Genomic DNA, 13939 nt, shown 5'->3' with positions numbered 1-13939 from the left:
TCGGAGATTGTGAGACTAAACTTTTATTGAACTAAACCTAGTCAGGAGCGCCCTTGATAAAAAGGCTTCGAGCCTCCGACAAGACGATCGAGACGCTGAGCTTGTTGGACCTTCAATCGCTACACTGCTTCCTCGTCCTGGTCCTTGTCTCCTTTCTGATCCTGGTCCTGGTCCTGGTCCTGGTCCTGGTCCTGGTCCTGGTCCTGGTCCTGGTCCTGGTCCTGGTCCTCGTCCGTGCCACATCAGACCACTGAGTGCTTCGGCTCAGGTCGCTCAGGAGGAAGAGGAAGCCACTGCGTCCTTGAGAAGCAGGACGACTGCCTGGACGAGGGAGGAGGACTCCTTGGAAAGATCCATGCGGGGGTGACGCACTTTCACGGTCAGGACTCGCTCGAGCTCTTTTCTCAGCTCCTTGACGATGACAGCTGTGCGGGCAGGTACCTGAAGAGCATCAGAGCCTACTAGCCAGGAAGGGCAGGTTGAGCAGGTGAGGCGCAGAAGTTGAAAAAATCAGAGGGGAAGGGAGATGATAGTGATGGCGGTGAAGGAGGAGGAGGAGGTGGAGATGCAGGAGGAGGAGGATGAGATGGTGATGGTGGTGGTGGTGGTGGATGTGATGATTAGGAGGATCAGTGGGAGGAGAAGGAGGAGGAGGAGGAGGAGGAGGAGATTAAGTAGGTTACCTTCAGCTGGAGCCATCCATCCAAGGAGACAACGCCTTGGATGTGATCGAGCACGAGCTTTCCCCCGAACAGCAGGGCTGCGTTGCCGTGAACGATGGTCGCGTCCATGACGTAGGGGCGAGAAGTCGCCATCTTCTGGTGGTACGTCACCAGAGCTCCTCGCGCGCACGCTTGTCCCTGCCCGTTCATGACACTCGACCTGTGCAGCACGAGCCCCTTCGAGCCGTCGGGCCCTCTGAGCAGGATGTCTCGGTTGCTCTGCTCCACCTGCAGCTTGCAGTCACTCCTCCTCCTCTATCCCCTTCCTGTACCTGCACGAGGTTGGGGTAGAGGCCAGCGAAGATGATGGAGCAGAGGATGGGCTTGCTCCTGCTGTTGGCGTTGCTCGCCTTGTCCTCGTCCACGTCCCCCACTTTGTTGATGAAGCCGATGGATCGTAACCTGCGGGAAGAGATTGAGAGAGCCGGGAAGAAGTGTAAGGAATGAAAGGAATGGAAGGACGCAGGAGGAGGAGGATAAGGAACAGAAGCAAGAAGAGCAGAAGGAGGAGGAGGAGGTGGTGGAGGAGGAGGAGGTGGAGGAGGAGGAGCATGACGAAGATCACAACGACGACGAGGAGGAGCAAGGAATGGGGTTACTCACAGGTCTTTGAACTGGGATCGCAGATCTCTGATCTGGATGAGGGTCGCCTGGCTCATGCTGTACTGCCTGCACACCTGCTGCTGCTTCCCCTTTTCCCCTCTGCTCGCTTCGACCCACATGTCGTACGCTGCAGAAGCCACAAGCAGGTCTGATACCGGGTGCTGACCAGCGAGTTTCTTCCTGGCGTCGTCGACGAGTCCTCTACGTTCGATGGAGGTCAGGAAGGGCATCTTGTAGCTGCAGCAGGCGGCGATGGTGAGGATAGGGTTGAGGCAGGAGAAGATACATCCCATAATGAGCAGCTTGCCGATGTGAGGGTCGACCGGGAGGCGCGACAGGTGCTGACCTAGCGCCGTTAGCCCCCCCTCCTCGTCTACCGCCTGCACGTCCGAGAGCGTCTGCATGGCGACCTTCACCGCAGTCTCACTCGGAGGGTCAAGGGCGGACCCGAGGAAGGACGCGACGTCTCGGTGCCCCATGGACAGGATCTGCAGGCAGAGCTCCTCCAGCGGCACGCGGCGCATCTCGGGGGTCTTGTGCTCATCGAAGTAGGAGGCAGACCGCACGCGGGTGTAGAGGTGGAAGCACTTGCCCGCCTGCACTCGCCCTGCTCGCCCTGCTCGCTGCCGCATCGAGGCTCGATCGATCCACGTCTCAACCAGCAGCCTCATTTTGGCACGCTCGTTGTACCTCGTCTCCTTCACGCGCCCCGTGTCGATGACATAGGCAATGTCGTCGATGGTGATGGAGGTCTCGGCGATGTTGGTCGCGATCACGATCTTCTGCACGTGAGGAGGCGGCTTCACGAAGATCCTCCGCTGCTCTTCGGGAGGCAACGAGCTGTGCGCTGCATGGACGACAAACTTCTTCCTGTCCGAGAAGACCGAGCTAGCCATGAGCTGGTCGTACAGCTGCATGATCTCTCCGATGCCGGGCAGGAAGATCAGAACTCCCTTCACAGACTCCTGCGACTTCATCCCTTCCTCATCGAGATCCTCCCACGAGTCTACACCCGGTGACGCCTTTTCGTCATCAAGGGACTTTCGGAGCAAGAGGAGGACGTCGCAGATCAGGTCGTAGTTGATCTTCTCCTCGTCCACCCTCCTCAAGCTTAACCTCGTTGACTCGCTGAAGTCTGCGTGAAGCCGTCAGCGTTAATCTCCTCGTCCTCGTCCTCGTCCTCCTCTTCATCCACCTCTATCTCTGCCTCCCCCCCCTTCTCCTCTTCCTGCCCATCTTCTCCATGATCAGTCACCCTCCTTCCTCCCACTACTTCTCCTTCGCACTACTCACTGGTGTACAGCGCCTCCTCATACGCGTCGTTGGTCGGCCCCAGTCCGTCGAGCTCGTCCTCATCCCACTGCTCCATCACTTGCGCTGAGTTTCCTCCTCGAGTCGAGATCGTCATCTTCGCCATCCCCCGCACTGCCGCTCTATTCACGATGGCGCACGGGTGCCCCTCCACGATCCGGTGGCCCGTCAGCTCCAGAACATCCTCGAGGAAGAGATCCTCTACAGGGAACGTCCTCCCGGGGACCGTGAAGACGGGAGCGTCAAAGAAGTAGCGGGAGAAGCGATCAGCGTCCATGGTCGCCGACATGATCACCAGGCGCATGTCGGGCCTTCTTTCCACCATCCCCCGCAGGATCACCAGCAAGAAGTCGCACAGCACGTCTCGCTCGTGCGCCTCGTCTACGATGACGTGGCTGATGCCCTCCAGCTGCGGATCGTCCTGCAGCCTCCGAAGAAGGATCCCTGTAGTGCAGAACAAGATCCTCGTGTCCTCCGTCCTCGTGCTCTCCATGCGGATCTGGTGGGCACAGAGCGCTCCCCCTGCTCCCGGAGTCTCTCCTCGCTCTGCCGCCACTCGTTCTGCCACCCCTATAGCTGCGACTCGTCGAGGCTGAGTGCAGATGATCCTGCAGCCCTCCCCTCGACGCTGCGACAGAAACTCGTCCAGGATCATCTGGGGGACCTGAGTAGACTTGCCGCATCCTGTCTCTCCCACGATGATGGTGACGGTGTTGCTGCGGATGGCCGACAGCATCTCTTCTTGCTTCGAGTAGATGGGCAAAAGTTTCCTCCCCTCCCACAGCCTCTGCCACTCCGGCGAGCTCCTCATCGTCTTCCATCGATTGAACAGCTCTTCGCTCACCTGCTTCCCGTCACCATGGCTGACCGTCTTGTTTCCTTCCTGCTTCCTCTCCTGCTCGTCCGCGTCCCACGACTCCGTCACTGAGCTCGACTTGTCTGCCTGCTGGGCAGCTGTTGGACCCGACGTTGCTGGACCTTGAGGGCGAGAAAGAGAGCGCGCACGCAGCAGCTCCTCCAGCACAGTCTCTCTGGCCTCCTCTTTTTCCTTCTCTCCCTTCGCCTTCTCCTCGTCCTCTCCTTTCTCCCATCCCAGCCACAGGTCCCTGAACAAGGCCGGCATCATCCTATACAGCTGTCGCCCCTGCGAGATCTTGTAGAGGGCGTAGCAGGCGGCCACGTGCTCTGCCTCCATCACCTTGGCGCAGACGAACTGAGCTGGGCCCTCGTGCACTTGCTCTCCCATCAAGACTTTGCATCTGGCTGGGTTGTTCCTCATCTGAGCGAACTTGGGCTTCGGCAGCTTGTTCTTAGCGCAGAACTCGATCAGCATCACCTTGGGAGTCTTTCCTGTCCATCCCTTGAGGGCCTCGTTCACATCCAGAATCGTAGCTTCCACCTCCTCCCCCTCCTTCACCTCTCCTCCTTCAGGCTTCTTGGTCTCCGCACTAGTCAAGTTTCCACCAGCCTGAGCAGAACACTTGGCCGACGGCGCTGGCTCATCGAAGAGAGCGTCCATGGAGAACATGTCAGCTGCTTCAAACTCCCTCGACACTGGGCTCTCTTCCTCCTTCTTTTCATTCCCAGCACCGCTTGAGGCCTTCAGCACCTTCTTCAAGCTCTCAAGTTCTCCTTTGCACTGAGAGATCATCCGAGAGTTCCGCACTAGATCTTTCCTGCCCTGCATCTCGATCGCTCGACCCTCCTTAGAGTTCCTGCTCACAGTTTTCTTACCAAAGTACATCCCCGACGCCAACGAAGTCAGTTTCTTATGACAGCTCTCCAGCTCACCAGCCAGCGCATCTCCGGTTTCAATGCACTTGCCGAGGGTTGTGACGTTCTTCATCTCTTTCCCTCGCTTTGCCTGATGCTTGAAAGCTTCTAGTCTCGCCTCCAGGGAGTTCACAAGATTCGGAAGATCCTCGTCCTCGCCCTCGTCCTCGTCCTCGTCCTCTTCACTCCCTGACCCTTCCTCTGAATCGTCCACATTGTCATACTTTTGCAAGATCCATGCACGATGAGCGGCAGCTTCTGCTGCAGCTGCAGCTTTCTCCTCTTGCTCCTTCTTCTTCATGAGCTCCACTCCTTGGATCGCTGGCTTCGGCGGCTCCGGACGAGGAGAAGGAGCCTCTGAAGCAACGGGAGCACTCTCAACAATCGAAGGAGCAATGATTTCGATGCCTCCCTTGAACTCGTCTTGGGGCCTGTAAGTCGATCGGAACTTGACCGGCAGCTTGTCCTCGTCGACATTGAGGCAGAGCCAGTCCAGGGCGTCGGGGAGGGAGACTTCCCTTATGCGCGTGAGCACCTCTTTCACGTCCTCATGGGTGAACCCCAACCCAGTGAGGTCATCCCAAACTTTGCCCAGCTTCTTGATGCTGACTTGTTCGAGGGAGGCATGCTCGTCCTGCTGCTGCTTCCTTGAGGACAGGTAGTGGAGGATCTGTTGCTCAGTCTTGCGGGAGAACTCGGCGGAGGTCTTGCCGTGCTTCAGAAGCTCTTCTTGCACAGCGCTCTTCTTCGGCATCTTTCCCTTATGAAACACCGATGTTCGAATAGGGGCTCTCCCTCCTCCTCCTCCTCCTCCTCCTCCTCCTCCTCCTCCTCCTGAGATGCAGTAAACTTCAAAGAGAGCCGAGAAAAGAACAGCGGCTCTGAGGCCCAAAACTAAAATCTTGCAGGAGCCGTGTAGGATTCCTATGGTGCGAGAACGATTGAGAGCGCAAGACTCTTGTCCTCCTCTGGCTGCTCGTCTCTTCTCCTCCCCTTCCTCACCTAACTCGTTGCTCTTCCTCTGCTGCTCGCATGCCTGACCGAAATGCGCCCCATAGCACCCTGCATGCAAGGCATGGCAGCATGCATGCTGGAAGGCATGGCCCCACTGTGGCCCCAGGGATCAACGACTAGCTGGTAGACACGGCATTTTCAGAGTATAACTTTTGTGCGGGGGTAGGGTACATTCAACCACCGGTGATATGCAGTGAAAATCAGAGGAAATGGTCACCACGGGTACAAATATTTTTCCGAAGATAGGGGTAGGGGTCACGTTACTAGCGCCCCCTCCTAAAGGAGAAAGGAGTGCAACATGTGATGGAGGGGAGAGGGGAAGGAGGGAGAGAAAGAACTTGTCGGATGGATGAAGAGAAGAGAGTGAGGAGGAGAGAGGGGGGAGAGAGAGGAGAGCAGAGAGAAGGAAAGTGAGTAGGAGAACAGGGCAGGGTTTGAGATTGCGAGGGAAAAGACACGGTATCTTTATTTGCGTGTTTTGCATGTATCGAGATTAGCAGAGGAAAAATGCAAGAGAGTGCGGATGCGAGATCTTAAGAAAGGACTTGGGTGATAGTGTTTTGGAAGTGAGCCAGGAATGATGTTACTCAGGTTGTCGCGATTCCGTTGATTTGTCCATTGCAGCAGGACCACCATATGTCTATCCTCTGTATTGCTCGTGTAGATCAGTCGGAGCGAGGGGTACTTCAGAGCTGCGGGAAATTCTCAAGGATCCTTGATCCTGGTTTGAGCTGCATCTACTGGCCATGGCAGGCTGTGAGCAAAGTAAGCATGAAGGTCGTTAGTTTGCTGCGAGTTGATTACCTTTGTGAAACATCGCCGCAGGTAACGCAGATTGATGTGAAAACAATGACCAAGACTAGGGACAACGTCACGGTCACAGTCACTTGTGCAGTTCAGTATGCCGTTAACCCACAAGAGTGTGAGAAATTCTACTTCAAACTGCGCGATCCGCACAAGCAGATATCTGCGTTTGTGGATGACTGTATTAGGTCGCACATCCCCTCGATGAGTTTAGACGAAGCCTTTGAGGCGAAGGAGACTCTTGTAGATGCGGTCAAGAACAAGCTGCATGAGTCGATGAGAGCCTACGGGATCATCGTTCATCAGGCTCTTGTAACGGACATGAAGCTGGAGCAGAGCATTATGATGGCCATGAACACGATCAACGCTGCTCGTCGGAATCGGGAGGCGGCGATAGAAATAGCTGAGGGCAACAAGATACTTCAGGTGCGAGCTGCAGAGGCTGACGCAGATGCGAAGTACCTCAGTGGGAAAGGGATAGCATTGATGAGGGAAGCAATCTCAAATGGGTTCAAGAACAGCATTGAATCGATGAAGTCCAGGTGGTTTATGCTGACACTCGCATGTTGCTTATGGTGTTTGCAGTTGTGGGCTTGAACCGAGTGAAGTGGTGGAGATGATGCTTGTCACGCAGTATATGGACATCTTGAAGGACTTTGCTCGTTCTGGTGTGATCGTTGAAGTTACTTGAAGCGTTCCTTTGATGCCTGTTTGCAGAAACCCCTTGCCTGGTCGTTCCTTTCCCAGTCAACTCCTTGAAGAATATGGAAATAGAGTCTCCCCCGATGCCGGAGTCGCGAGAAGATATGCGGCAGCCCAGGATGGTTGTCCTGGATGATTCAACTGTTGAAGCAGCCTTGGAGGAGGTGAGCCAGCTTCACCTGTCGACCCTCCTAGCAGAACGAAACGAGGAAGAGCAAGCGGAGATGCGTGAGGAGGAATGCATGGCGTGAATAGGTCACAACTTGTGGAGGTTGCAGAAGCGGAGATGACACAATGATGCATGCGACCTTGCTTTGTACATTTTGTATGCTAGGCTGAGAAGGGAATAAGCACATGATCAATGAAAATTAAGACAAAATGAAGAATGCATTGAGGATGGAGAAGGAGAATTGACCGTGACAGAAATGAAGAATTCGAATCCTTTCTTGAACACCATGTACATGAGACAACCAAATCTGCCTCTGTCATTCAACATCACAGAGCTGACACCAATCAGTTCACCTTAGGACTTCTTCAATTTCTCAAGAGCCTCATTTCTTGAAGCCGCATAACTGACAGCAACATTTTCAAACTCAAGAACGGACAAAAAGGTCTACTGTCACTCACGCAAACAGCCTAGGAAGGGGATCGAACTTCCAGTCATCGTCCTGCGACAGTTTGACGACACAAAACAGAACTGCCTTGACAGACTCACGTTCTTGAGCTCTGATACCATGGAGATGGAATCTCCACGGATCATGAACTTTCCAGGTAGAGGTAGAATGAGCTCGTCCTGCAGCACATCATTTGATCTCAAACATGGCACGAGTAGTACACAACATCCGTGAGGAGCGCTGATCTCCTTCTCACGTCTTCGTCGTATGTCGAGCTGTGTGAACACGATGCTAAACACCGCAGAAGCCTTCAGTGTGCAACTTCACCATGATCCTTCCTCGGCTGTATATGACAGGGGTAACTCCAGACTCTGAGATACCTTGTCACTGATGTCACAATGGAAGGATTACAAACCTCAACATCTTCAGTGATTTCGAAGGGGGGAAAGACCTGAAAAAGTTCTCGAATGTCATACGTATGAAGAGAATCGTTACAACCTCGGTTCACCCTTTCTGTCACATTCGATATTATGAGGTTCATGTAACGGTCATAACTTCTGGAATGGGCAGTTTCAGCTCTCTTCTTACCATCAAGAGAGCTACAAAGGACATGCCTGAGCTTGCCGACCATGTTCCTGCCGTTCATCAAGAGAATCATCACCTGCACTTGACTCTAAGGGGCAGTGACGGAGATTGGGAAAGCAGCAGATGTACTCACTCTTCGTCCTATCATATCGTTCAATCCTGCTATCTCTGGCTCAGTATGCCTGCCTCTTCGACTATACACGCTTGTGTTATGCCGGTTTGTAACCCTGGATATGGAGGTGAAGTACTCACGGATCGCGATCGTCGAGGTATTGGAGGATGTCAAGCTTCAGAGGCCTTCTTGGCATGGGAGAGCGCCTGGTTTCATTGGTCGAAGTTTGTCCCTTATCTTGATCCTCACGCATGCTTTCTTTGGTGTTATCGTTGGGGCTTCCACCCCCTCTAAGGTGCAGACACAAGGAGGGTGAGAGTGGTTGACCATGTATCTTCTGCTTCGCGGGACCTGTTTGAGCACCTTGACAGCAGGGAGGAGGAGGTATGAGCAGCAAGGCAGGGACAGGTCGGAGTTCAGATACGGTGGGCTGTTTTGCAGCAGGAAGAGCTCGGGAGGAGGACATGAGGAGGAGGAGGAGCTGAAAGGCACGCATTTCGCCTCGCATTTCCTGATGAGGCGGTTTGGCAAGTGTACCCCACAACCCCCTGCTATCACGACTATCCCCTCCTTCCAATTCTTCACCCCCTCCAAGCCTACCAAGTACCCACCATATCATAGGCTTTCTGGATCCAATGCTATGACACCACCAGGTCATATCACCACCCCCACCCCAAAAATAAGATTATATATTGTCTGAAATCTTCATAGCATGGTACACGGGGCAGTAGCGCAGTGGTAGCGCGTCCGCTTTGCATGCGGAAGGCCCCGGGTTCGATCCCCGGCTGCTCCACCTTTTTACTTTCACCAAGAATTCTGAACTCCATCCCACCCACCCCGATGTTCTCACCTTCCACCCTACCCCCTTGTCGGCATACCCTCCCTTTTTTGATTGTACAACTTTGCTCTCCTGTGATTTTTAATTTGAATCATTAAAATTTCTCCTTGAGGTCGGAAATAAATCAAATTAACTAGTTGTTATCCTAATACTACCCTACCCGTATCATATTTTTTGAATCCAGGAACCCCTCGTCACCTCAGTGAATATCATCCCCCTCAACCCCATCATAACATGGCGGATTGTTATGCACGGAATGCGCAGCGGCTGGACGCCGAGTACGATGCCGGAGACAGCGAGTTTGTGCTCGACAGTGACAATGACGATGATTTCGAAGGTCCAACTGTGACCAAGATGTCAAGGTGAGAACCTCTCTGTGAAAGATGAGCTCCATACGATTGTTGTTCATTTGTCTTTGTTCCTTCCATGCTGTGTTACTATTTTTCTCCTCGATGTCGTAATGGTGGAAATTTTGTTCGACAGGAAGTCTAAGGCTGGAAGGAAAATGGACTCCAAGAAGAAGCAGAAAACTCCTTCTGCTGCTATCAATCAATACGCCGAAGAAGGGAAAGACGACGATTTGCAAGCACCGACAGTCACTATCAGTGATAGCGATTCAGCAGAAGACGAAATGGCTAGACTTGCAGCAAATTTCATGACGAGGAAGAACCATAGGGAAGATGAAAGACTGAAGATAATCGATGACTTGCTGATGTAAGTGTTGATCGTTCATATTGTCTTCTGCTGGTGTTGAAGGGACTGATTTTCGATTCTTCAAGGGAGACAAAAAGGATTCAAGAAGGTTTGCTATCGGCAGCATCAGCCGACATATCAGCAGCAGATGAGACGCAGGAGGATGATTCGGAATGCCAGATCACTGAATCGACTCGGGGGATGGACCTGGACCTGAATCCTCATGAAAAGGAACACCCGTCGGGAGTACATGTGAAAGAGAGCAAAGAAACCAATGGACCAAAATGCATCGTCTGCATCAAGGCACGCGAGGGTGACAAGGTGAGGAAGTTCAAGATCTCGATGAACGACAGCATGAACAAGGTCTTTGAAGCTTTCTGCAAATCAGAGAGTGTGAGTGCTGCTTGTCTTGACGGTCATTTGCAGCCTGTAATGCTGATCTTGCAGGTTGCACAAACAACAGTGAAGTTCATCTTTGATGGGCAGCTCATCCCATGGACCTCCACGCCGACTTCGTTGGACATGGAAGAAGAATCAGAGAACTTGGTGGATGCTAGAATTTCATAAGATACTCTGTCTGTCTGCCCCGGCGAAGTTTACATAGCAGTCCTACTTTCACACCCACAAGATTTTGTAAATCATTCCTTCAACTTTGTCCGACAAGATTCGCTGTACTGCAATCATGCTTTATTCTTAGTGAGTGACATGATGATCCTGTGGCCGCGCTCATCTCTTTAGCATCGCTTCCGCATTGCTGATTGACATGTAATGCGGCTCTCCAGATGTGTCCATGAAGATTGCTTCCTTTCCCTTGCGATTGATATACAAGAAAGCTTGCTCGAGTAGATACAACTCGAAGTCCGCGTTCTCTGCATGTTTGATGAGGATGCTGGATCCATGGGGAGAAGCCTTCCATCCTCCCATCCTCTGCTCTCTGTCCAGCAGATCAGATTTCAAAGGATTTTTCTTAATCTGCTCAAGAAGGCCGGGAGAGTACCAGCGCAGGTACTCGAAAATGTTCCCTGCAGCATTGATCTGTGCAAGAGCGGAATTCTCCCTGGCAGAGTATTGAAACCAGCCATCGCTGTCGTGCATGAGCTCGATGACCATTCCTGTCTCTCTGTTTCTGCACATGGTGACCTTTTGCCCCTCATAGAACCTCCGAGCGTCTCCCTGCATCATCCTTTGACTCTGGGTCGCTATGGTGTTCGGGCCAACCTCTTCTGTCGCAAAGTACCAGACCCGTTGAGCGCCACTGTAGCTCGCCTGCTTCTCAGCCTTCTGGGCATCCTGCTCCATCTCCACCTTCTTCGCCATCTCGTACTGCTTCGCCCTCATCGCCCGGATCTCCGCAAGTTGCGCGGCCTGGGACGACCCCCCTCTCAACCGAAGCGCATGCGAAGTTCCATGGGTGATCAAGGCCGGAGAGCAGGAGGAGGAGAGCATGAAGGAGGAGAAGAGGTGCGATAGGAGGAGAGACACGCTCAGCCTCCTCCCTCTCCTCGCCATCCCCCGGCCTCCCGCCACTCCACTCGTCGCCATGTCTGCTTCTCTCTCGACGACCTACCCTCCTATCAGATTCTCGTCATTCATCCGAGTACCATAATTTTCATAGGAACCTTACAGAGGAAAGTACCCGTCATCTGGTACCCCACCCCATCACCCAACATTTCGAGGTATGTGCGGGGATGAGGCCAACAAAGTATAGCAATGGGATCGAGTCGCTGGTCACGGTGGGGCAGAGGAGGAGGAGGAGGAGGAGGAGGAGGAGGAGGAGGAGGAAGAGGAGGAGGAGTAGGAGCTTTGTTGTTGGTGATTACCTTCATTTCTTGCTGGAGTGTCTCTCATGCCTTTTCCGTCCCCTCCTCCTCCCTGTTGTCTTTCAGTTCACTCTCCTCTCGGACCTCTCTCCGCCTGCCTCCCCCCACCATCCTCAAGGCACCGATGCCGCGTCCCCTCCACAGAGGCCTCATCAGCATCTATGCATCTTCTGCGTCAACAGTGGACGATCTTCTCGATCTCGTCGGCAAGGGACTGGAGGGCGAGTACACAAAAGAGGAGTCGAGCAAGATTTCAGATCGCATCGACCGGCTGGAGGAGGTTGGTAGAGGACGCGATTACCTTGAGGATCCTCGGCTAGTGGGCTACTATCGTGTTCAGTACGTGCAAGACGTGGGCAGAGGACGACCAGTGGGTGGGAACTTTCGGTATACAGCAGCAGGAAGGTAGGCAATGCTTGCTGTATGGCGCTGGATTGTTTTGCCCGATGCTTTTCCATTGTTGTCGTTCAGCTGTAGACAGTTGTTGTTCTCACACACTCTTGCAGAGCATTGTTTAAAACAACCGATGCCCTGCAGCACATTCTTGACAAGGGAGTCGCCGTCAACATGCTCTACCTCAAGTTCCTTGGCTCCATTCCAGCATGCGTCGTCTTGCGAGGCGATTTCGAGCAGCTGTCAGACGCTGAGCGAGGTAAGCTTCCTCCCCCCTCCTCCCCTTCTTCGCTTCTCCCTCGCCCTCTCCTCCTCCTCCCCTACCTGCCCCCCCTTTCGTCTTCTTCCCGTCCCCCATGACCATAGCATCGTAACAGCGCAAGTGGAGGTCAAGTTCCAGACGCCTCCCCCCGGGTTGTCTCCTCAAACTATTAAGGTAAAACTTTGGGCGAAGCATGGGATGGGGCCGGCTGGAAGGGAGGGTGGATAGAGGAGGAGGAGCACGAGGAGGAGGAGGAGGTGGAGGTGGAGGGGGGGGTTGAAACGGGAAGCTTTTCCTCATCTTCTGCCTGCAGGCTTCCTTCGATTCTCCCCGCATCTCCTTCGGGCCCTCCGGTCTCTTCACTTTCAACGTTGGACCGACGACGACAGGTCCTCAAGCTCCTTCCTGTGCGAGGCTGAGAGCAGTGTTCCTCAGTATACCTCGACACCATTTACCTCGACGAGCGGATCCGGATCGGGAAGAACCGATATGGAGGACGCTTCGTCTTCACGAGGCTAGGGGAAGCGGAATGTCTCCCTGGATCGCCAGCAGACGCCTGGAGGAAGTTTCTTGCTCAGTCACCAGGTACTTGAAGGGGGTCAAGACATGCTATCTTCCTCGTCAGTCCAATGCTTTCTCGCTTGCTCCTCGTCTACTCTATCGTCCTTCCACTCCTCTTCCTCTACCTTCTCCTCCCACTTCCCATGGCTCTTGGTGGTATTTTTTCCTGTTCTAGTCTGATCTTACACATGCTCCCCATCAGCTCCGACCCAGGCCCTTGCTGTTTCCTCCGCTCTTGGTGCCCTCCTCCTCCTCCTCCTCCCTGAGACCTTCTTCAAGGCGAAGTGTTCCTTCCGCCAATCCTCCATGACGCCTGTTTGACAGGAGGAGCAAGTCAAGATTAGCCGGAGAACAGCTATCGGCCTCGTGTTGGGCCTGGTGCCATCGGCGCTGCTCCTTTCATCCTTCTTGTGATAGGAGGGGGGAGCAGTATAAACATTCTTTTATTCGACCATGATCTCCCTTGACGCTGTTTCATCTCGCAGCAGCAACCCCCCGCTCCTCTCCCTGTTGCTCCTCAGCGAACGACAAAAATAAATTTGCTCTCATCATAGGATGACTCTGTTGATGGGATAGAGGGCCCGTCGCTTCCTCCCTTTCCCCTCCTGTCCCCCTGCTGGTCACCCGCAGCTGCTCTGTTTAGCTGCTCGGTTGTGCGGCTGCTACGTCTTTGCTGGGCGAGAGAGGACCCTGAAGAAGATTCAGCCGGGAGGAGGAAGGAGCGGGAGGAGGGTGGTGGACTGACCTTATCGGAGTTGTACCGCCAAGATAGAGCGATGACTCGGGAGACGAGGAGCGTGCCTGCCGTGGAGGTCAGTGCATGAAAAGGTGAGAGAAGGGAGGGAAGGGAAGGGGGAGGGGGAAAGGGAAGGAAGCGAGCAGGGAGGAGGGAGGAGGGAGGAGGGAGGAGGGAGGAGGGAGGAGGGAGGAGGGAGGAGGGAGGAGGGAGGAGGAGGAGGGAGGAGGGAGGAGGGAGGAGGGAGGAGGGAGGAGGGAGGAGGGAGGAGGGAGAGTTTAAGGGGAGGGCAATTGCGGTACCTCGGTCATGCTCAGCAAGTGGTTCGGAGTCGAGGCAGTGAAGTCGTCGAGAAGAGTTTGATCGCAGGGGAACTCGACGAGCATGTTAGTCGCT

The 13939-nt window shown here is 54.0% G+C and overlaps 7 protein-coding genes and 1 non-coding gene across 8 annotated transcripts in view; 4 read left to right on the top strand and 4 right to left on the bottom strand.

Annotated features, from left to right (window-relative positions):
* Positions 1–273: 273 nt before the first annotated feature.
* GUITHDRAFT_81252 (hypothetical protein) lies at positions 274–3447 on the bottom strand (the record flags this gene model as incomplete). Its single annotated transcript, XM_005820505.1, has 6 exons — positions 274–441; positions 684–941; positions 968–1124; positions 1326–2278; positions 2336–2453; positions 2642–3447. The coding sequence occupies 6 exons, from the start codon at positions 3445–3447 to the stop codon at positions 274–276; spliced, it is 2460 nt and encodes an 819-aa protein (XP_005820562.1).
* A 2612-nt stretch (positions 3448–6059) lies between these two features.
* GUITHDRAFT_81255 (hypothetical protein) lies at positions 6060–6918 on the top strand (the record flags this gene model as incomplete). The annotated part of the gene is made up of 3 exons (XM_005820504.1): positions 6060–6203; positions 6249–6772; positions 6813–6918. 3 exons carry the CDS (start codon positions 6060–6062, stop codon positions 6916–6918), a joined length of 774 nt encoding a protein of 257 aa, XP_005820561.1.
* A 534-nt stretch (positions 6919–7452) lies between these two features.
* Positions 7453–8436, bottom strand: GUITHDRAFT_147806 (hypothetical protein; the record flags this gene model as incomplete). The annotated part of the gene is made up of 9 exons (XM_005820503.1): positions 7453–7501; positions 7557–7597; positions 7645–7722; positions 7800–7818; positions 7871–7923; positions 7959–7994; positions 8132–8178; positions 8205–8269; positions 8381–8436. 9 exons carry the CDS (start codon positions 8434–8436, stop codon positions 7453–7455), a joined length of 444 nt encoding a protein of 147 aa, XP_005820560.1.
* Positions 8437–8961: 525 nt separating this feature from the next.
* Positions 8962–9033, top strand: GUITHDRAFT_t110. Its single transcript has one exon. It is a non-coding gene; the product is annotated as a tRNA-Ala (tRNA).
* Positions 9034–9312: 279 nt separating this feature from the next.
* On the top strand, positions 9313–10338 carry GUITHDRAFT_120218 (hypothetical protein; the record flags this gene model as incomplete). Its single annotated transcript, XM_005820502.1, has 4 exons — positions 9313–9440; positions 9562–9792; positions 9858–10164; positions 10219–10338. 4 exons carry the CDS (start codon positions 9313–9315, stop codon positions 10336–10338), a joined length of 786 nt encoding a protein of 261 aa, XP_005820559.1.
* A 159-nt stretch (positions 10339–10497) lies between these two features.
* GUITHDRAFT_166414 (hypothetical protein) lies at positions 10498–11280 on the bottom strand (the record flags this gene model as incomplete). The annotated part of the gene is made up of 1 exon (XM_005820501.1): positions 10498–11280. The coding sequence occupies one exon, from the start codon at positions 11278–11280 to the stop codon at positions 10498–10500; it is 783 nt and encodes a 260-aa protein (XP_005820558.1).
* A 435-nt stretch (positions 11281–11715) lies between these two features.
* On the top strand, positions 11716–13151 carry GUITHDRAFT_147803 (hypothetical protein; the record flags this gene model as incomplete). Its single annotated transcript, XM_005820500.1, has 6 exons — positions 11716–11996; positions 12098–12243; positions 12362–12420; positions 12560–12635; positions 12682–12831; positions 13087–13151. The coding sequence occupies 6 exons, from the start codon at positions 11716–11718 to the stop codon at positions 13149–13151; spliced, it is 777 nt and encodes a 258-aa protein (XP_005820557.1).
* Positions 13152–13446: 295 nt separating this feature from the next.
* Positions 13447–13939, bottom strand: part of GUITHDRAFT_120215 (hypothetical protein) — a gene marked incomplete at both ends in the record, with an annotated part of 4606 nt that continues 4113 nt past the window's right edge. Inside the window, 2 exons of the mRNA XM_005820499.1 lie at positions 13447–13497; positions 13553–13608. Coding sequence (XP_005820556.1) covers positions 13447–13497; positions 13553–13608 — 107 coding nt within the window. The remainder of the gene's footprint in view (positions 13498–13552; positions 13609–13939) is intronic.

The sequence above is a fragment of the Guillardia theta genome (assembly GCF_000315625.1).
Source record: "Guillardia theta CCMP2712 unplaced genomic scaffold GUITHscaffold_174, whole genome shotgun sequence".
Classification (NCBI taxonomy): Eukaryota; class Cryptophyceae; order Pyrenomonadales; family Geminigeraceae; genus Guillardia; species Guillardia theta.
This window is presented reverse-complemented; position numbering and strand designations above follow the sequence as displayed.